Source organism: Lepisma saccharinum (assembly GCF_977018435.1).
Source record: "Lepisma saccharinum chromosome 15 unlocalized genomic scaffold, izLepSacc3.1 SUPER_15_unloc_1, whole genome shotgun sequence".
Lineage (NCBI taxonomy): Eukaryota > Metazoa > Arthropoda > Insecta > Zygentoma > Lepismatidae > Lepisma > Lepisma saccharinum.
Window position 1 is genome coordinate 1,741,609 of NW_028142892.1, and position 22,972 is coordinate 1,764,580.

At 41.5% G+C, this 22,972-nt stretch overlaps 1 protein-coding gene across 1 annotated transcript in view; it reads right to left on the bottom strand.

Annotated features, from left to right (window-relative positions):
- The window catches only part of LOC145982228 (uncharacterized), a 254,366-nt gene that overhangs the window by 224,469 nt on the left and 6,925 nt on the right, over window positions 1-22,972 (bottom strand). The window contains exons 4-8 of the mRNA XM_083115798.1: window positions 21,228-21,521; window positions 17,768-17,951; window positions 14,998-15,154; window positions 12,242-12,323; window positions 1,737-1,920 (exon numbers count right to left, since the gene is read on the bottom strand). Coding sequence (XP_082971924.1) covers window positions 1,737-1,920; window positions 12,242-12,323; window positions 14,998-15,154; window positions 17,768-17,951; window positions 21,228-21,521 — 901 coding nt within the window. The remainder of the gene's footprint in view (window positions 1-1,736; window positions 1,921-12,241; window positions 12,324-14,997; window positions 15,155-17,767; window positions 17,952-21,227; window positions 21,522-22,972) is intronic.

Consider the following 22,972-nt stretch of genomic DNA (forward strand, 5'->3'; position numbering starts at 1 on the left):
TCACTGATATGAATAATTGTATTTAAAATTTCTGATCGGTCTTCCTCCTGTATTTTATTATCTAGACGACAGGCTTTGCAGATAGCTTAGCTAGCATAGAATATACGCCCCTGAGGTCAACCATATATTAGAATGTATTGCATAGTTATTCATACTGTTACAAGTTGAACCTTCTTTAGGAAGGCCAGTCTGGTGTAAGAATTAATTACTTTTAACCCAATATTGTACTAATTAATAAATTAAATGTATTCAGATCATATTTCAAAACATGTAGCTTTTTCTTAGTTGGATTCACGTCTTTCTTAGACCATATTTATCTAAACGAAAAAGCCGGCTTCTGAGAAAATGGGGCTAAAGCCTTAATTATTTTTAGCTTTTGTACCACTCTTGAGTTGAAATAGGCATAAAAGGGCGCAAGGTGGGGAAAGGAAGACGGTAACAGCAACCCATGTTCGACATCCTCCCTACACCCCAGATTCCAATGTTTGCAGGTAAAGGCCGAATCACACGGAACTGGAAACCAGTAGGAATGCCCTAGTTGGCGCTGGACTGGCTGATAGACTGGTTTTGACGACTAGGTTGTGTTCTAATTGCAACTGGCTTTCTCTGCTAGATTCTGTGGAACAGTAATCAGGGCGAAATTTTGGTTATGTGAAGATAATCTGTGAGTTGGACAAAGGAAAGTTTGTCTGTGGTTTCCGACTGGTGTTTGTTTTTGTTCACTGCTCGATAGAAGAAAAGTTAAAAGCGATGATATGCCTTCGTGTTCATTAATATTTAGGAATTTATCAAAAGCAATGAGATCTCTGCACGATAAATGTGGTTAGCCGTGCGAAACTTATGTATGAATAGGGTATACCAGGTGGTCAGAACTTAAGTTACCCAACTCAGAGCCCTCTGTAGCCTGTTTGAGGCATCAAAGAACTCTGAAATTTGGTGAATCCACTATGCAGACCATGGGGAAGAGGATGGCGATAAAAAAAAAATAGTTCAATTTTCCGCCACCAGGTTGAAATGTGGCGGAACTGGATATCCAGTTAGTTGGCGCTGAACTGGCCGGCTGCTCGACTGGTTTTGAGGAATAGGCCATGTTCTAATTGCTACTGGCTTCCCTCGACTGGATTCTGTGGAACAGCCAATCAGAGCAAAGTTTGGCCATGTGAAGATAACCTGTGAGTTTGCAAAGGAGCGTTTTTTGTCTGTGGTTTCCGAGTGCGGCTGTTTTTGTTAGTTTCTTCGTTTCAGGATAAAAAAAATAATTAAAGAGATGACATTCGTGTTCAGTTCATTAATATTTAGGTTTTTATGCAAAGCGATGAGATGTGTACGTGACAAATATGATTATCTGAAAATGAAAATCCTTATTTATTACAAGTATATTAAATGTTTGACTGCGAATCTCATGCATACCTGAGTTCATCAAAAAGCTTGTTCGGTACGCATTGATTATTATATTTTCTTCGAGCCAATCTCTAGTCCATACTTTTCTATTTTTTTAATTTTTAATAAGAGCAGAAGGCAGTAATTCTCCTGCAACATTCTTCAAATTGCTCGTCCATCTTTACAGCTTGTCTGCTCTGCGCAATGTCTTATGGGAACAAAAGTCTATCGACAAGTGCGGTAACTTGTGTGAGGCAAAAACTAGCAAATGGGTAGCCAGTCCAGCGCCAACTACGGCATTCCTACTGGGAATCGAGTTCCGTGAGATTCTGGCTTCAGACGAGGTTTTATTTTACCTGAATTGCTGTCTTCCTGTTCGTCGTAGGGTTTACGAGGACGGTGACCACCGGGTATCCCTCCTGCAGCGTCCACGTGGCCATGATCTCCCCGACGCTCTCGTTGCGACGCAGCACTCCCTCGTCGTGCGCCTCCTTAGTCAGGGCCTTCCACAGATCGTCCGCCGTGGCGGAGGAATACGACCTGCAAGCAGGCAATTAGACTAGATGAGAAAGAAATTAAACCAGGGATTGTAATTAAATTCATTTCCGGTCCAGGAGAGAAAATCAGAAAGTGTAAATAGGCTCTAAACCGTAAAGAACCTTTTTATGTTTAAAGTATTTCATTTCGGTCCAGGAACTTTTTTCGGCTGAATTTAAATTCGGTCCAGGAACTTTTCCTGCTGAATTTAAATTCGGTGCAGGAACTTTTTCGGCTGAATTTAAATTCGGTCCAGGAACTTTTCCTGCTGAATTTAAATTCGGTCCAGGAACTTTTCCTGCTGAATTTAAATTCGGTGCAGGAACTTTTTTCGGCTGAATTTAAATTCGGTCCAGGAACTTTTCCTGCTGAATTTAAATTCGGTGCAGGAACTTTTCCTGCTGAATTTAAATTCGGTGCAGGAACTTTTTTCGGCTGAATTTAAATTCGGTGCAGGAACTTTTCCTGCTGAATTTAAATTCGGTGCAGGAACTTTTCCTGCTGAATTTAAATTCGGTCCAGGAACTTTTTTCGGCTGAATTTAAGTTCGGTCCAGGAACTTTTCCTGCTGAATTTAAATTCGGTGCAGGAACTTTTTTCGGCTGAATTTAAATTCGGTCCAGGAACTTTTCGTGCTGAATTTAAATTCGGTGCAGGAACTTTTCCTGCTGAATTTAAATTCGGTCCAGGAACTTTTTGCGGCTGAATTTAAGTTCGGTCCAGGAACTTTTCCTGCTGAATTTAAATTCGGTGCAGGAACTTTTTTCGGTTGAATTTAAATTCGGTCCAGGAACTTTTTTTCGGCTGAATTTAAATTCGGTCCAGGAACTTTTTTCGGCTGAATTTAATTTCGGTCCAGGAACTTTTCCTGCTGAATTTAAATTCGGTCCAGGAACTTTTTTCGGCTGAATTTAAGTTCGGTCCAGGAACTTTTCCTGCTGAATTTAAATTCGGTGCAGGAACTTTTTTCGGCTGAATTTAAATTCGGTCCAGGAACTTTTCCTGCTGAATTTAAATTCGGTGCAGGAACTTTTTCGGCTGAATTTAAATTCGGTCCAGGAACTTTTCCTGCTGAATTTAAATTCGGTGCAGGAACTTTTCCTGCTGAATTTAAATTCGGTGCAGGAACTTTTTTCGGCTGAATTTAAATTCGGTCCAGGAACTTTTCCTGCTGAATTTAAATTCGGTGCAGGAACTTTTCCTGCTGAATTTAAATTCGGTGCAGGAACTTTTTTCGGCTGAATTTAAATTCGGTGCAGGAACTTTTCCTGCTGAATTTAAATTCGGTGCAGGAACTTTTCCTGCTGAATTTAAATTCGGTCCAGGAACTTTTTTCGGCTGAATTTAAGTTCGGTCCAGGAACTTTTCCTGCTGAATTTAAATTCGGTGCAGGAACTTTTTTCGGCTGAATTTAAATTCGGTCCAGGAACTTTTCGTGCTGAATTTAAATTCGGTGCAGGAACTTTTCCTGCTGAATTTAAATTCGGTCCAGGAACTTTTTGCGGCTGAATTTAAGTTCGGTCCAGGAACTTTTCCTGCTGAATTTAAATTCGGTGCAGGAACTTTTTTCGGTTGAATTTAAATTCGGTCCAGGAACTTTTTTTCGGCTGAATTTAAATTCGGTCCAGGAACTTTTTTCGGCTGAATTTAATTTCGGTCCAGGAACTTTTCCTGCTGAATTTAAATTCGGTCCAGGAACTTTTTTCGGCTGAATTTAAGTTCGGTCCAGGAACTTTTCCTGCTGAATTTAAATTCGGTGCAGGAACTTTTTTCGGCTGAATTTAAATTCGGTCCAGGAACTTTTCCTGCTGAATTTAAATTCGGTGCAGGAACTTTTTTCGGTTGAATTTAAATTCGGTCCAGGAACTTTTTTCGGCTGAATTTAAATTCGGTCCAGGAACTTTTTTCGGCTGAATTTAATTTCGGTCCAGGAACTTTTCCTGCTGAATTTAAATTCGGTGCAGGAACTTTTTTCGGCTGAATTTAAATTCGGTCCAGGAACTTTTCCTGCTGAATTTAAATTCGGTGCAGGAACTTTTCCTGCTGAATTTAAATTCGGTCCAGGAACTTTTTGCGGCTGAATTTAAGTTCGGTCCAGGAACTTTTCCTGCTGAATTTAAATTCGGTGCAGGAACTTTTTTCGGTTGAATTTAAATTCGGTCCAGGAACTTTTTTTCGGCTGAATTTAAATTCGGTCCAGGAACTTTTTTCGGCTGAATTTAATTTCGGTCCAGGAACTTTTCCTGCTGAATTTAAATTCGGTGCAGGAACTTTTTCTCCGGCTGAATTTAAATACAGACAGGAACCTTTTTTTCCAATAAAACAACACGCAACTTGGACTGAATTTAAATTGTGAGAGGAAAAAAAGTTCCAGTCCTGCGCCAGAACCCATTAGAATTTATTGGTTCCCGGACGTTTAACAACCCTGGATGAAACTACAATAACGTGACCACATTGTTAAAGCAACAAAACGGACGGCAAATGTACACATTTTAATATAAAAACTGTTTCGTCATAAATACTTATGTTCGAAAACTAATTACATACTGTGTAAATAACTCACATAATATGCTGATATGCACTGCACTCCAATAAAGAAGTCCTTGAGAATTAGAAATCATTCATTGATATTTTGCCGATGAATGGATTCTTCAGTACATCCGTCTTTTCAAATACCCGATGGAGGCACACTTTAAACTGTAGGACCAGTCCCAATTAGCATATCTGTGTTTAAAGTGACTTAAAAAAAACTCAAACCCTTCTTTTCAATAACAATTTTTAAAAGTTTACTCAACATAGCCTTCAAAGTTTGCACTACAAGGGCGTCCACAAACCATTCATGTACGGAAACACTTGTTCAGTGGGATTCACGTAAACAGAGAAGAAACTCCAATATATATATATATTAAGAATATTGGAATATGGCACATTGTTGATACTGAAATAATTTCCGTCCTACAATGACATAGTAATACTAGAGAAGGCGAATATTTTGAATGAAGGAAATTTTCCCTCCACAGGGAAGTTTATAAGTTCTAAACGTGGCGGCAAACTTGTTGTATACGAATTCGTGCCAGGTCCGTAGCTAGAATTGATCTCCGGGGGGGGGGGGGGGGGGCTCAGGGATTATTAGGGGGCTTTGTAAACCAAGTCCATTTTTCAAAAGTTTAACAGTATTAAGTGAAGGTAAAATATGTGTGTCGTGGAGGGGAGAGTAGGGGGTCATTCAGTTATATATATACAGGGAGGTTATTTCAGTCGTTTACCGCCAGCGTGTCAGCCGTTCGGCGGACTCTTCATGCAACAGGTCCCGGCAAATTGCGTTACAGGAAGTCCGTAACAGAAACCGCTTGTTTTGTAATGTTTCCACTTTTCACAATTACAGTTACAATTACAATTGAAATAATCACGTACCTTATCGCAAGGATGCTGGAAAAGGTGTCCTCCCAAATACAAATATTTCTATCCTAACTTAACCTAACCTTACCTGAATGGTTCGTGGGGCTATCCGTCAATGTTTTGTGGGGCTACTCGTGCATGTGTTTTTCGAGCCCAAATTTTAACTATGTTTGCCTTCCCTAACCTAACCTAACTTAACCTAACCTTGCCGAGAATGGTCAGTGGGGCTATCCGTGAATGGTTTTGCGGTAATTGTGATTACAAACCGATAAAAAATCTTATTTTCGTAGCACTTTAACGGCAAACGTTCATCATCGAAGACGCCATTTTCGTATCCTGCAATTTTATGATCGATGTACTGTTGCCAAATTTACCTGTAATCAAATCAGTTCTTCTACATCGTGATTGTCGCTTTCACATGTATTGATTGATTGATTGATTTGGTGTTTTAAGTCCACTTGATGCACAGTAAGGCTAATCGGGACTGGACCTACAGTTTAAAGTGGGATCCGAACCACTATGTGCCTCCACCGGGTATCGAACCTGGGACCCCTTGATTACAATGCGACGACGCTACCACTGCGCCATCGGGGAGGCACTGTCAGATGTAAGCACGTTCTTTGGGCAATATACTGAAATCCATAAGTTTATTAATTAGCCCACGGCCATCCTCCTGCACACTCCACCTAACAATCTGTACAACATTAACAACTTTTTTTCTGTTCTCTTCCGCCATTCTTACACGATCCATGCTCTCCAAGTATGAAATCAACAGTGTGGCAACACTGTAGACAGCGTAACTAATTGTAATTTGTTCATATCAACAAATATGGCTACCATACTTGTATACGGAGAATCATTGCGAGAATTGAAAAGCTTATTTTACAACGTCTACACGTTAATGAACAATTTTTTCACCTCACCCCAACATGTTAACTTGAGATAAATCACCACGACTAATTATTTCGTGAGTATAAGACGTAGCATAGAAATTACAGAAGGGTCCGGTATTGTAAATTCTTGCCTTAATGAATAATAGGGGTGTGCGGGACAGAATTTTTTGGGTCGGGACGGGATCGGGACGGTAATTTTTTTTAAATCCCGACATTCGGGACTGAAAAATTTGCAATTTCCCGACCAAGTCGGAAAATTTTCGGGACGGGAAATGTTCGAAATTTCCCGAAGCACTGGAAATCTTGAATTCTACAAGTCATTTTCACTTTAAGTGATTGTTTTTGCATTTCTAGAATGAAAACTTACAATTTCCGATAAGTTCCAGAAACTTACAATGCAGAAAACGTCGAGAATTAACGACTTTTTAAAGTGACCATTCGGTATTTCCCGACTGCTCGGGATCCCGAAAAGTCGGGAAGTCATTTCCTGAAGTCGGGATTGGGACGGGAATTTTTTTTCCCGATCCCGGTCCTGACTTTTCGGGATCCCGCACACCCCTAATGAATAACGTTGAGTCGTTTACTGTTGATTATGTTATTTGAAGTCATACATGCTGCTGCTGTGAAGAGATAGATGTTGGTTGGTGATATATGCTATATTTCCTGCAGTCTTTAACAATTCTGGTCCCATTTTATTTCCCTTTTTTGTTTTTGTATCACCTAACATTGAAAATATTCTTTCCGTTTCCGCGTTAGAATGTGGCAATGTTAGCACTAGAGTGGAAATGTTTTCAAAAAAGAACTTGCCTTGAAAGTTCTTGGTAACCGATAACATGTTCCAAAATTCTGATGGAGATTTGTTAGTTAGTTCTTTTTTCTCCTCCTCGCTAAAGTATCCAGATAAACTAATCCATAAAATGTCATTTTCCAAGATTGAAAAAAGTACCTACGTTTTCCCTCATTTGGCAAAATCTGTCCCTACGTCCCTACGCGGGCGAAATATAGTGAAAAGTCCCTATGCGTAGGGACATGTCTCTACGGTTGGCATCACTGCCGACACGTGCAGTATGAAGCGCCCTCTCGCGGCTGACAACTCCCCGATAAGCTGCCGGCGCTGTCGAGACAACTGAGGATAAAGTAGCGATGTCTAATCTAAGATTAGATGTCAGAAATAAGGTGCCAGAAATATTTGTATTTGGGAGGACACCTTTTCCAGCATCCTTGCAACAAGGTACGTGCTTATTTCAATTGTAATTGTAACTGCAATTGTGAAAAGTGGAAACATTACAAAACAAGCGGTTTCTGTTACGGACTTCCTGTAACGCAATTTGCCGGCACCTGTTGCATGAAGAGTCCGCCGAACGGCCGACACGCTGGCGGTAAACGACTGAAATAACCTCCCTGTATTAAAAACATCATACAAATATTTTTTTTTAATATCCTTTAAAATATCGCTTGAAGTGTCAATTGACTGCTACTGAAATCATCCCTTACCACACACTGTATACTACTTTTGATGATACAGATATTTATATCACACAAGAAAAATGGACAGTATTCAGTCATAGTGCTTAACATACATTCCACCCCCTGACCGAAACAATAAAACTCCCCTTCGTTCTATGTTGAACTTCGACGCAGATTCGAGGGAATTTGCATGATGACGTCGTGTCAAAGTTGCAGGTTTCTGTCTAGTCGGGAGGTTACAACTCGCAACATGGGCAGCGAAGGAACAGATAAATAAGCTCCCTTATAAAGGAACTTTCTAAAGTCTAGAGAAGAGAATCTTCTAAATAAGTTCCGCTATTTAGATTTTTTATAAATAAGATGAACGGATGTAATAGCTGCTGTTCATTCTCTGTGAATGTATCCTTCAAATTTGGGAGCAGAATAATACCTGCTTCTACATTTTTTACTCTTCACTGCAAACAAATTACACCAAATAGTTTTACCTAAGGTCAAGGGGGCGCTCGGTAGTGCCAGGGGGGGATGACGGATGTTCCAGGGAGGGCTGAGCCTCCCCCTTGCCCCTGCCTGGCTACGGGCCTGATTCGTGTATTGCATTTGTAAACGAGTGGAGGGCAGGTCTCATTGGAACGTTTACGAATTCATTACTCTTTAGGAAGAGCTGCAAAGCGAGAATGAAGGGTTAAAAGCAGAGGCGTCTCATGAACGCATGCGGTGCATGCTGCGCATGCGTCAATTGTGAGAAAAAGGACAGCCTACTCTGCGACGACATTCATGAGCATTTCTACATTCTAATTTCTTCATATAGGAGAAGTATTTATTTTACACGAGAGCGGTCTGAAGTGAAAAACAGTAATAATTCTTTTCACACTTCTCTCATATTAGAATGTAAAAATGCTCATGATCATGAATGTCGTCGCAGAGCAAGTTGTCCTTTATCCCACAATTGACGCATGCGCAGCATGCGCCTCATGCGTTCACGAGACGCCTCTGGCTTAATAGCCATGTTGGAAGCTGGTAACGAGCCGAATCGACGGAGGTGGATGCTTTCGGACAAGCGGATCCAGACATTGAAGGCAAGATTGACTCATTCACACAGTATGTGGACGCTGTAAGTTAGTTTGCATTTGCATGATTAACGTCAAAATTCTGTGTGAAGGAAATTTTATAGCGTGATTCTGTAAATAAAACATTCTTTGCATTTACGAGTTTCTGATATCCGATTATCTAAACCTAATACAGGGTGTCTCAAAAGTAATATCCCAAACTGACACAGGGGAAAGTACACGATAATAGAAGCAAAAAAGTCTCGGTAAACATTGGTCTGCAAACGAACCGTTTTCGAGATAATCGCGAACGTGTGATTACAAGTCGCCACTGACTTCATTGTTTGTAAACGTCGTCCTAGTTGATCAAATGCTAATAATGTGCGCGAATGTGTGGGTATGACAGGTACTGTCATATGGCTTGTTTTATTAACTATACCTATGCGCACACGTCCATATGCACAAAAAACATTATGTTCAGAGAATTCACGAAAAATGGAGTATAAATGCCGTTAGGATTCATTTCTACTGACGTTAATTTCTGAAGGTAGCGAAAGATGACACCAGTCGGAAATTAATGAATAAACCGTAAATTCTTGAATTGCGTCTCGCTTGGATATCAATATTATGACAACTTCAATTTTTAGTCGTATTTAAACATTCGGGTAATACATTTTGACCTTATGTTATAAGATCTTTTATTTTCGTAAGAAATACCGCGGAAAGTTTGGTGTCGCTTTATGCACAGGGACGTTTTGACCAGATGGTGATTTTATCGGTTCCTGCAATTTGCACATTTGTTGCTATGTTATAATTCATACAGCGCGTTATTCTCCATTCTTCTGCATAAATAAAACAATTATGATTATTCAAGGTTTATTAAGATCATTGACACATGTACATATGCATGTATTGCTCAATGTTACATTTGAAAAAATTGTTACGTTGACGTGGTAAAACGTGTTGTGAAAAAAGTGAGTAAGGACACCGGGTTTAGGTTCGGGCGGAACAATTGTGGTCGGTCATTGAAGTGTTAGAGAGAAATTCATACTCTCTTGCATACTAAACCCTTTTAAATAGCAGTGTCCAATCCGACGATATTGAAATAAATCCACAATTAGTGCGTAATTGTCCCTCCTCGCCTTAAGTTAGAACCAGAAAACATTGTTTTTATTCCATTTTTCTTCATTTTGAGGTTTATGTTTTCTTCTCGCCTACTGTTTCGTGAATTTTAAATGCATTTCTTAGGGTAATTTATGTACTTAATTTCCTGACGTGCTCCTTTTACCAAGTTAGCCATTAATCGAAAATACGGTCAATGGAAATGCAGAATATTATTTTTAACTGAAATGTTTGGGTACATTTGTTTTTCCTCCAGCACTCAAAATTCTTTCTATGAAGCCTACTATGAGGCCACTATAATCGCTTTAATCTTGGGTTTTAGTCACAATATACAAAATTATAGTCTGATGTACGCGGAACACAACTGTATTTTTCAGATCCTGACGAATACTGTGCAAGGCCCAAGATATTCGCATGACTTGTGAAGAATAACATTGAAGTAAAAATAAACAAACCTACATTAAAACTTCATTTGCCCCCCCCCCCCTTTGGTTCAGTAGTTTATAACACCAAACAACAGATTTTGGGCAAATTATTCAATTACTCTCTTGTAATTTATGGCCTCCCCGATGGCGCAGTGTCCATGGGCGTCGCCAGAAATCTTTGCAGGAGGCGTCGGGCAAAAGTTGAATAGTAGAAAGAAATAATTATTATTACCACGGTTATAAATGTTTTTATACAATAATAAATATTATGAACAAACGAAAATAAATGTTGTTGGAAATAATAACAATAATAATTATTATTATATAAATGAGGAGACTCGATCCACCAAACGAGTGATTACCAGCACAACTATTTTCCGTTAGGTATTTCTTTTGCATTTTATGCAGTTAGTAAACGAAATGCATTTTGGTATTAACTTTTGCACGTCTCGTTCAAGAAAAGGCTTTAAAAGTTTAAGGAAATTTTCTTTTCATAAAGTTTATTGTCTGACCTCTCACCTACAACTGTAATTATATGTATTAGAATTTTGAAAACTGTGGAACCATTTGTTCTTTGGATGAAATGGTAGAATATAACCTTGTTCCTGTATTTTTCACTCAATGTTTTCGATCCAATGCATTTTTACTTTCATTATTCTGTTCGAATACTAATTAAATGAACTTTATTTCTGTTCTTAACAATAAGAGTAACAAACTTTCGGCTTTCTTGTATCTTTAAATCAACGATGTCAATTTCCAGGGGGGGGTCCACTGACCCGTTTGACTCCCCCCCCTCCCGACACCCATCTAATAAAAAAGTCCCGCGTTCGATACCCGATGGAGCCACATAGTGGTTCAGATCCTACTTTAAACTGTAGGTACAGTCCCGATTAGCCTTACTGTGCATAAAGTGGACTTGAAACACCAACTAAATCAATCAATCAAAAATCTTATAATTTATGAAGATATCAAGCTTTTATTTTTAGGTCATTTGTTAATACTTTTAAGGTCATTCTATCGATTTAAGATTTTTCAGGTCATAAACCTCCAAGCTCTAGATATATACTACATGGTAATGTACAAGTGCAGGTCGATCTTTCAAACACAAATTTAATTAAGATAAACTACATGACATCACACCAACATGCAACAATATAAGTTCGATCTTAGCAGACGGAAGAAGAAATGAATCGGCAGGTTTAAGAAGGGAATGAAGACCAAAAATGGCAAAATGACATTTTGTACTCGACGTCATCGGAAAGCGTCGCTCTATACGTGAGTGTGAAGAAATAAATAAAAAGCCTTCCCTAGAGGAAGATATAGAACCCTGAAATCAACGTAAGGTTTAAGAAGGAAATTAATCCCGGACCTATTACAACGCCACATTACCAATAAACGAAAGAAAGAAGTGAATGATGTTAGGAAAATCATCGCCTACATTCCAGACGACAAAAACCTTTCTAAGACGTCATGGCAACTTGGCCTACAACTTCTCGCCACGATGAAGATCAGTCGGTGGATGAATGACTGTTTGTTGTTTGACTTGCTTTCAAATTTCCAAAATTTGGATATTATTTTGTATTATTCATTCCATTGTGCACTTTCGTGTTGTAAACTACACGAGAATATATTTTGTTTTCCATTGTACAGTTTAGTTCCGTTTTTTCCCTAGCAAAAACTTCATACGTTTTAAGAAGGAAGTAAATCCAGCATTTACATTTTATACAAGTTCTGGTTACATGTACATTGTTTTTCACGTACTCCCCTATACCTACACAGGGTTCTCACGTTCCAGTACGAATTTTGTTGTTCTTGGACGCACACTCTCCCACTTATACAGTTTTTTTTTGATTTCCCACAAATTTACTTTTTAGACTTATTCCCTTCTTAAACCTGCCGATTCAAATGTAGTAATGGCGTTTTAAACGAAACAGCAGTTGCGATGTAAGGAAGTAAAGTAACATACACTTACTTACTGCGCAAGTAAGCCGAGAGTCCTCTTTGGAACACACGAGGCGTCAGGAAATGCTGCATCATTCTAATGATTGAAGCACCTGCAAGGGATTTGTTATTGTTACAAGAATTTCGAAAGGTCAAAATGAGAATACAATACAATATGGCACGCAACTGTTCATTTATATTCGCATAGGTTCATATAAATATATTTGTATTTAAGCTAATCTGGAGTCTTAAGGTAGGATCCGAACCACTGTGCAATGTTCCTTCACCAGGAATCGAGCAAGGTGAAAGCGTTTCCACTGCACCATTTGCTTGAGTAAGGCAGGGGTGCCCACAGGGGGGTTTCATGACGCGCCTGCGTCATGGGAATTTTTTTGGGGGGACAAAATTTTATACCAATTCTATATGTCTTCACACAAAAATGGGTGGGGTCGTATCGTTTCATTGACTTGTTATTGCTTTTTACTTTTGATTATTATGTACAGTTTACCTACCTACCTGTGGGTGATCGCGGCGATAGGGTTGAAATGAAACACCACCTCTTATGCCTTTAAAATCGCTTTGGATGAAGGGATGAGGGGGCGCGGTATTCGCATTAATACAAGGTTAGTCGAGCACAAAAACTGTGCAGAATAAGGTTGACTAACAATGGCAGACAGCCTATCGCAACACAGGGGGCAGGGGGTCATTGCCCCCCTAACCTTCCACGAAATTCAGTTCTAGGGTAGCAAGGGGGGACAAATATTGACGGCCAAGGGCACCTGCAGTGGGGGGGGGGGGTTGGTACAGAGGAGCAATTACCCCTTCGATTTCAAATATTATGCACGTAATAATTCATTTTGTAAAATTTTCTTGCTTGCTTCACTCGCATTGTCTGCTTTTCTAGTTTTCGTAAAGTTCAGAGCTGTAGCTAGGGGCGGCGGGAGTCGGCCATGGGCGCCGAATGATCTAAATGAAAAAAGTTGTCTGACAAAAATAATTTGAGTAATTAATTCGGCATAAACGGGGGAATGTTCTACATTTGGGGGGGGGGTCATGGGCCTTGGGAGGTATGGGCACCCCTGGTAAGAAGTAACTCGCCTAGAACTGTAGCATCCCTGCTCAAATGAATGGTGAATAGAGGAGACTCATACAAGACCACTCGCGTAGGACCACTGAAGCCTGGAATCGAACTCGGAGGTTTCGATATAATAAAAATTCGATTCAGCTCTGGCTATGGTACGCACGCAGGTTCGAGGCTCCTGGGGGGAGCGTCACAGCTTCTCTCCTGAGATTTCGGCCAGTGTATGGGACCGGTGGCCACCCACCATCGTGAGGAAATTGGGGAGATACGAATGAGTAGCGTAACCCTACAACAACAACTGCGGGTTCGTCGTCCTGACCACACGTCACCACTTAACTGATTGGATGATCATCCACCTCGGCAGTCGGTAGGCAGGGCCTGGCCCTCACGGACTGTCGCGCCACGGGTTATTATTATTATTACTTTATACATTCTCAGAAAAAAACTATTTTAAATTCCCTTAAGGGCATGCGGGACAGTCACCGCCCGGCTTTTCGCTCCGAGTCAGTGTTGCCAACTTAGCTCTCTTGGAACCAGATCAGGCTCTTTCGTGCACTCGTTTGCCTGTGAACTGGGGCGCCCGCCCCCGTGCCTCACTATGATACCATCACTGGTTCCGGCCCACATAAACCAACTTTTGCCATGATTATACATTTTGCACGTGACGTGATATTGTTATATTGGCTGCGTCGCCCCATTCCCTCTTTTATCCCCAGCTACTTTTTTTTTTTAATAGCGCCGCCGTGTTGAAGTGAAATTGGTATAATATTGTTGTCAGGGAATCCTTTATTTTCGATTTCGTACGACCATGAGATGGTTGATGCCGCCGGATGTAGATGGTGAAAACTAAGAATAAATTGTCATCAATGTAGAGTTAACGGTAATAGCAGCGCCCCCACCCCTTTGACAACTAACATTACTCTAGGAAGCACTTCGTAAATCTAGCTCCTTGAAAGTCAGTTTTAACTCCATTTAAGGTGAAATTTAGCTCTTTTATGCGCAGCAAGTTTGGCAACACTGCCAGGAGGCAAGGAGAAATGCATAGGGCATATGGAAGTATTTTTTGATTTGTTATCTTGGGAATATCAAACTTCCGATGGAATAGAAAATTATATCAACGGGAAGAGGGCAGTTTGAAGAAGTGATTCTCAGCAAAAAAGTTGAAACTCCCATTTGATTAGCCGTAACTTGATGTTAAAATTGATTCCCCATAAGGAATACATGGGATTCCGAAAATTCTTATTCGTCATATTTTTACAGGTCGTATCTAGCTTAATAATCAACTTTGAAAAACGCTTCGACCTGCCACATGTGAAGAAATTCATACTCTCTTGTACCCCCACGTTTTTCTTCAGTAGCATTGTCCACTCCGACGATATTAAAATAAATTCACACAAGGTGCGTAACTGTATCTCCTCGCCTTAAATACAGCATTTACGTCTTCATTTGGTAGGGTGATTCACCCACTATAGAGCGACCATAGAAAAGAGAGCCTCCGCGCATCTTCCCCTCCATCCCTTCAGCTCTGACCACAGTGAAGCCTGCTCCACTCTACCCTTCCCCTCCATGCGCGAGTGCACACGACACGCTGTTCTGCGCAGGTTCTTCTGCTTGTGGTCTCACCATAGAAATATTTAAAAAATGCTGCACGCTCACCAATCTATTCATCTCCAGTTCTTCAACGCTCGCAACACCTAGTTGCTCACCTTTGGCGTAGGAGATGTCGTCGAATATCTCGTTGATCTCGTCCGGATCGTGGACAGGTACCGAGATGGGGTGAGTGGTTTCCAGGGAGTCCATGAGAAGAACCTCCTGCGCCTCGTTCAACACGAACTGCTCGTCCATGCTCCACGTGGGCTCCACCTGGGGAAGATGTGGGCGTTATGGACCATTTACACGAGGCCAATTGTGAAGACATTCCACTAAGCCAATCCAATGACTACTGGCGTTGAAATCATTCTAATTTAATGGAGTGGCTTGAAACGATGGCATGGATTGCCTCTATTCACACGATGCCAATGTTGGATTGGCTTAGTGGAATGTCTACAGAATTGGCCTCGTGTGAATGGTCCATTAGACACTAACTGACCGCACTCGGATTGAAATTTCTCAAGATTTTAAATATGAACTTAACAGTGTCCTATACTGAGTTCAATATCTGGGCTATGTCACGTGGTCCTAGGCTATGAATAGAAATAAATTTACCAACTCCTAAGAAATCAGGTTGCCAACTCCAAAGATATCAAGTTGCCAACTCATAGGAAATCAGGTTGCCAACTCATAGGAAATCAGGTTGCCAACTCATAGGAGATCAGCTTGCCAACTCATATGAAATCAGGTTGCCAACTCATAGGAAATCAGGTTGCCAACTCATAGGAGATCAGGTTGCCAACTCATAGGAGATCAGGTTCCCAACTCATAGGAGATCAGGTTGCCAACTCATAGGAGATCAGGTTCCCAACTCATAGGAGATCAGGTTCCCAACTCATAGGAGATCAGAGGGCCTCCCCGATGGTGCAGTGGTAGCGTCGTCGCCTTGTAGTCAAGGGGTCCCGGGTTCGATACCCGGTGGAGGCACATGGCACAGTGGTTCGGATCCCACTTTAAACCGTAGGTCCAGTCCCGATTAGCCTTACTGTGCATAAAGTGGACTTAAAACACCAACTCAAACCAAACCATAGGAGATCAGGTTGCCAACTCATAGATCAGGTTGCCAACTCATAGGAAATCAGGTTGCCAACTCATAAGAAATCAGGTTGCCAACTCATAGGAAATCAGGTTGCCAACTCATAAGAAATCAGGTTGCCAACTCATAGGAAATCAGGTTGCCAACTCATAGGAAATCAGGTTGCCAACTCCAGAATCAGCATCATGATCTCACTGATATGAATAATAATATTTACAATTTCTGATCGATTTTTCTCCAGAATTTCATTTTCTGGACTTCAGGCTTCGCAAATAGCCTAGCTAGCCTAGAATATACGCTCCTGGAACTTAAGAAATTGCATTGACTGAATAGGTCGCATGCAACCAACATAAACCAAGTTCCACAGAAACCACACAAAAATCATCCACATCGAAATTGTTCTTCCAAACAGAAGTTTCACGGTGAAAGAAAGGTACCAGTAAGGTTACTCATATTCTCGAAGCTTGCAATTTGCAGACTGGCGAGGCTCTGACACGTAGACCAGCAGCCAGGGTAATCCTCTGTATGAATTACGTCGTCAATATGTGTTGCTGATTGTTCCTTCATGCATCCTCATCACCGCGATTGGCCAAGAACTGCAGAAAAGCCACGAAGATTGCACTGCTGGCCTCCATGGGGGAGTGGTTAGTAAAGCGAGGAGTCCCGGGTTGGTCCTGGGCATAGGTGTTCTTTGTGAGAGAGCATTCATCAATTTCATCATCTCACCACTCATCCTCACTGTCGAGATTAGCCAAAAGTGTCATAAAAGGTAGACAAAGCTAGCAAAATACCTTATTTGATTGATTGGTTTGCTTTATTTTGCAGCCGGATTGCGCACACTTTTCCTCTTTTATCAGTGGTATGTGATAAGCCGTTGACAAGCTGTCACAATGGACAGGATTGCGCACAAAAAAATGAGGTGATGTTATCAGATGTAAAATGTTCTCAAACCGTTCTTACTTCTGTTGTGTGTGTGTGTGTGTGGACTTACACGTGCTTTTGCTGGAAGGGTGGCATTAGATAGGCATAGACGATGAACCTGATTGGTGGACTAGAATGTAATGGTGGGTGTATCAGATTTTATTCATTTACCATTGAAAATATAATACTTTCAATACCCTAAAAAATTTCATGAAAATTGCTGTGGTGTTTTAGCGCGATGTGCTAACAACTCCGCCACGGGGTCCGGCAAAATACCTTAGTGGAAAGGTGTTCTTGCTCTCATTGTTCCAGGACTTTATGCACACCATGTATTTTTTTTAGAACGTGGCAGGTACACATTGCCTCAAAGTTGGCATGTACCCACTGTCTCGGAAACCTGTGGAGCAGGGTCGCGCATAACGGCAGAGAAGAGGAGAAAGCGAGTTAGCGGAGCAAAGCCGTGCGCGCTGCTGCAAACAGTTCGTAGCTGCACTCACTTTCCCTCACGCGTTCATTGGTCGAACCCTCAAGAGTTACCAATTGCGCAGAGGACTTCTTTCCGTTCGCTTGGTCCAGAGATTATCGGGGCAGAGTGTACACTGACCAGCAATAAAAATGGGACACATAGATTCAGAAACACTAGCTTCCCTGCAAGGCGTTGTGTGTGCTGCATACGACAATAAGTGGATTTTTATATCAAATTTTCAATGGTAACTTCTACCACCGCCTTAGAGTTAGGCAATACACATAACGTCTTGCAGGAAGCCAGTATCTTAGGATCTGAGCGTCGCATTTTTATTGTTGCTGACTGTACATATCTTACACATTACTCAATGAACAATTTGAAGTGAAAAGGCTCATTAACTCACAGCGTCCGTTCCCAGGTACTCCATGAAGGAGGCGAACCCTTCGTTGAGCCACAGGTCGTTCCACCAGGAGAGGGTGACCAGGTTGCCGAACCACTGGTGCGCCAGTTCGTGGGCCACGGTGGAGGCCACTCGGAACTGGTCCTTCACGGTGGATGACCTCTTGTCGTACAGCAGCGACGCCTCCCTGCGGACAGATTGCAAAGCAACGCTTATTTGCAAGGGTAGTCAAATCGAACAAGCAGGCGGCACCGCAATTTTCTCTGGAGCCAACATTTTTTTTCCTTTTGTAAATACGAGCTAAGGCTCTGTCCGAAAGGTACTAAGTACGTACTTGGAGCATGGTTTTGGCGGAAGTGACGTCACCTAGTACAGTTGGAAAGCGCCAAGAACAGGAGTACGCAAGTGCATAGCTCGCAGTGCAGATGGAAGCTGACTCGGTCACGTGATTTCCACACTCGTTGTTCTTTTTTTTAAAATCGCGAAGATAGAAAGTCAGCAACACGGGTTAAATATGCGTTATGGATCAGCAAGTTGTTGGTTAAAGTGCTTCTAATGTGTGGAAATGTATGTGTACGAACATTTGAAAATGCAACGTGATTTCTATGGTGAAAAACAAGTGTTTAAAACGTGGGGAAAAGAACGAGTACTCAGTTTTATCTACTGATCGTATTTGGCGCTGCAGTCGAAGTGCAATTCGAAAGACTTTCACTTCCAGTCCGCTACTTCAAGACCGCACTGCAAGACCATACTCGGAGGAGGCTCGCTTCAAGTACGATCTTGCACCTTTGGGACACGGCCTAAGAAAGCCATGAATTCAACGAAGATAAGCTGTGAAAGGGCTGTTCATTGCCAAACTTTTCCGCTAGAGGCGCCACCCCTGTTGCGTCCCTAAAGAATTTCATTCGTCATCTGGTTACCCTAAGCTTTACACTGGAGCATATTAGGATGGCTATTGAAACGTTATTTTCAACGAAGGTAAGAATTTCTCGTGTAAATCGGTAACAAAAGTGTCTTGAGAAACCTTTAAGATTATGTAACAAGTCATAAGTTTCCGAAAATTACATTCTTTTGAACCTAAGAATGAATATATTAAAGCACAGCGGCAGGGTAACTCAGGTGGGCTAAATGTAGTGTGTTTCTGCACAAAGAGCGCTAAACGTGACGTAATTTTGGTCGTCCCTAGCTGCCCTGGGTCTATAATTCAAAACATTAGATTCTTACACTACGCTTTTAGGTTTCCTCTTGCTGCGACTTGCGAGTATGTGTAATTCAACGGCGGGAGTAGAAATCGGGCATGATATTTAGTATTACTATGCCCTATCCGATAACTTAATATTAACATGTTTTCTTTGCATGAAGCAGACAAAATAATCCATAGCTTTCGGCGTCGCTAATACGAATAGTGACGCTCCCACTTATTTTTTCTTGGTCCTGGAGGTGAAAGTAAAAATGTTTACCGTATAATCAAGTTTTGAGTTAAATTAATATTATAGTGAATTTGTAAAATATTTTACTTTATAATTTGTATACTGTACTTATACTTTTAAATACCTGTAAATAAAATTAGTTACATTTTACAGTATAGTTAGAATTAATTCTATTCCTGTCTAATAGAAGATTGGGCTAAATAAATACACGGGCAACGCCGGGTAAGCAGCTAGTCCACCTATAAAAACAACATAGTTGCATTTTCTTTACAATTTCTGTTGAATTTTTTGATGTGAAAGATGTCATATGTACCCAATATGACCTAAACTTAACTTTTTCAGAAATTCTTTCCGGCACCCATGTTATTATTTGGAATTGTCTCCAATTTTCAGAAAACGTCCAGAAATGTTCTCTCTTTTGAATCATGCCATTACTTTCATCTTTCTTACTTTGTAAACCACTACAAACAATTTTAAACCTTAGGTAGGCCATATTGGATTCAGGTATCTTATGTAACATTCTTCACTCACCTGTTTCCACATCCCGTTTAGGTCCAAATATTTTTCTGAAATATTATATGTGATACTCATTTCTACGGATCCAACGACAGTCCACGTGTCACACATCTGAGCGACTGAACCAGGATCACAGTCCAAAAACCAGATTTGCATTCGAAATATTATTATAGTCGCTTTTCGACCGATTTTCGTGGTCGCGGCGATGAGAATGAACGGTATTAGTTTGAACCGAAATTTTAGACGACGAGTCGACCCATCAACGCCCTGGGTCACTGAAGTGGCTCTTTACGTAGGCAATTGCGTAATTTTTATTACAACCTCCCGCAGTTCCCGTACGTGGTTCACATACAGGCTCGCTCGCTGGCAACAAGTTATCTTTTTCAAGAGAGCGACTCTCGATAGACCAATTTCTACGATGGACCCGACTCCACTCCCGAGAACCGATAAAATGGCTTTATGGAGAACACTAGAGCCATCTCTCGGGAGATGTGAAACTATCCTTTTTTACGCGTGCTATCTGGTCGTAAAGCGAACATCGGGGAGTTTGTATGCTCAGTTCCATCCGAAGTGAGCTCTCGGCAATGAAACCAAAAAAACAGGTGCAAGAGGGTACAGGACAAGCAGTGGAACACTTTATGGGTTCCAGTAAGGAGTCAGGCGATGAATTGAATGAAAGTTTCACGACGTCAAGTGCTCAACGGTCATTTGAAGGTTCTAAGGATCTTTTTCTCTCAAACGGAGAACTACAGTAACGTTAGTTTTGCGCACTGGAAACGGCGAGTACATGAGTATTATCGTGCAAATCATCCATCACCACGTTCATTTGACCAATAAGAGCCACAAGAAAACTCAATACAAGCTGTTGACAACTTCTAAAAATGCATAGGATGCAAGGGAAAAATTAATGAAAATAGTCGTGGACAATTTTCACGGTAATATTCATGGATCCCACTGTACATGGAGACAGTGTACCCCACTCTAAAGTTTAGGACGGGGCACGGTATTATCTAACTTCTTTGATCCTAACTGTATGATGTCGGCGGGGTGATTAGCACATTCGCGCTGCGACGTCAGAGGTCCCGGGTTCGATACCCGGTGGATCCAGTCCCGATTTGCCGTGCTGTGCATAAAGTGGACTTAAAACACCCAACTCAATCAATCAAACCCACTGTAGCTGGTGTCGAAAAGCAGGGTTGTTAAAGGTCTAGGAATTTTAAGTAAATTCAATTCCGGTCCAGGAAAGAAAATCAGTAAGCGTAAATGGGTTCTGGACCATAAAGAACCTTTTATCTGTATAGTATTTCAATTCGGTCCAGGAACCTTTTTTCAATGAAACAATACGCAACTTGGACCGAATTAAAACTGTGCGAGAAAGAAAGATTCCGGTCCTACAGCGGAACCCAATAGAACCTATTGGAATTTATGTGTTCCAGAACCTTTAACAACCCTGTCAAAAAGTGCATCTAACTAGATTGGGCTGACGTTACGGAAATATAATTATGTGCCGTCCTCACCTGTAGGTCGTGAGTCCCCAATTCTCCATGGCTCCAGCGGAGAAGTCCGGAACAGCCACTAGGTCCATCTTGGGGAGGGGGAAGGGGACGCGGAAGAAGGCTTCGTAGAAGTCCAGGATCCTGGGTCCGATCCCCAGGCTGTAGCCAACGGCGGGGAGGGCCTCCTTGCGGGCCCAGATGGAGAAGGCCCCGGAGGACTTCCGCTCGAACGGGGCAACCAGGAAGGCTAAGAGGTACGTAGACATCGGGACCGTCTCCTGGAAGCTTTCCCACACGTGGTCCTCCATCCCGGCCCTGAAATGGGAAAACAATTCAATGGTACATACTTCCTCACCTAACGCTTCGCTGAGGCAGAAACGTTAACAAAGTGAAGGGTATCCTACCCAAGGCATTGGGTAAGAAGTTACAAGTCTTATGTTATTCTTAACAGCAGGAAGCAGAGACTGGAATGCGCAATAAGCAATTAGGCAAACGTTAGGTTAGTGACTTGAGAGAAGGCTGTGGAATGAGCGTTGGAATCGTGAGGGAGCGAGATCGGTTGGTGAGAATACGAGAGAGAGTAAGGACGGCAGATTGTGAGAGTGAAGGGATGTGGGAAGCGATTATTGGACAATGGTGCGTGAACAGATTGGATTCTGACAGGATGGTCAGACAAGTGACTATTGAGAGGACATGTGTGGGAATAACCTTCATCTATTTGTGAGGCAAGTATTATCCTCTACTTACCAATATCTGTTCAGTCATGGAGAGTACAAAACCCATATCTAACATAAGTTAATTCTATCGCCATTCCTTTATATGTAACCTCTTGCATATATCATACTTTAGGCTAAGCGAGTGATAACCATATGAAAGATGAATGATGAATAACTACACCACCCAACCAAAGATAAAGGTTCCTGGATAGATCCCATCGCAGTTTTTATATTGCGATACGGAAGTTTACCCATTTACAGTCAACGGCAAATAAAATAGAACACCTATAAACTGAAATACTTGCTTCGCTGTATAACGTTTGTGTCTGGCATAACTGTAGAGAGTTTGTTTTCACATTAGAATCGGACATACAAATTCTTTGTCCTTACTGCAGTCGTCGCGTGGAACACAATGGTGATCCGCTCATATTTTCACGTGCTGCTGCAGTTTGGCAACAGTCTTGACCTTAGCTTCCAGTCTACCTTCCTGGAACAGTCCAGGCGTTATTTGATATACGAGGTGTGGCAATAAAGTTTCCGGACTCATGCTGTAACTCTTTTACTGAATAAAAAACAGACAATCGAAATGTTGTACCCTTCAATGTAGCACTCTCCTCGATCCCTACTGCGCTCCAGGCGGATCTTCCACTGTTGCAGGTCATTTTCTGATCTGCCGTTCGGGAGTTGCGTCGCTTTGACTTTCACCGCATCCACAGACTCGAACCGGGTTCCTTTTAGTGCGGACTTGACTTTTGTCTTTGTGAATTGCCACGTTGTGCTGATGAAGAATCCATGAGCCAGTCTTCCACATGTCCATTCACGAAGGGTCCCCAAAAGATTCTTAAAATACAACTGATTGACAGTCTGACCTTCAGGCACCCAATCAACGACCAATTTTAGCGACCTTCTCAATACTGACTTGAGTTATCGAAGAGCAAGGGCGGCCTGATCGTGGATCGTCCCCGACGCCTTCTCTACTCTCCTTAAACTTCTTAAACTACTCGAAAACTCGTGTGCGAAATAAACACCGATCCCCACAAATTTCTTTCA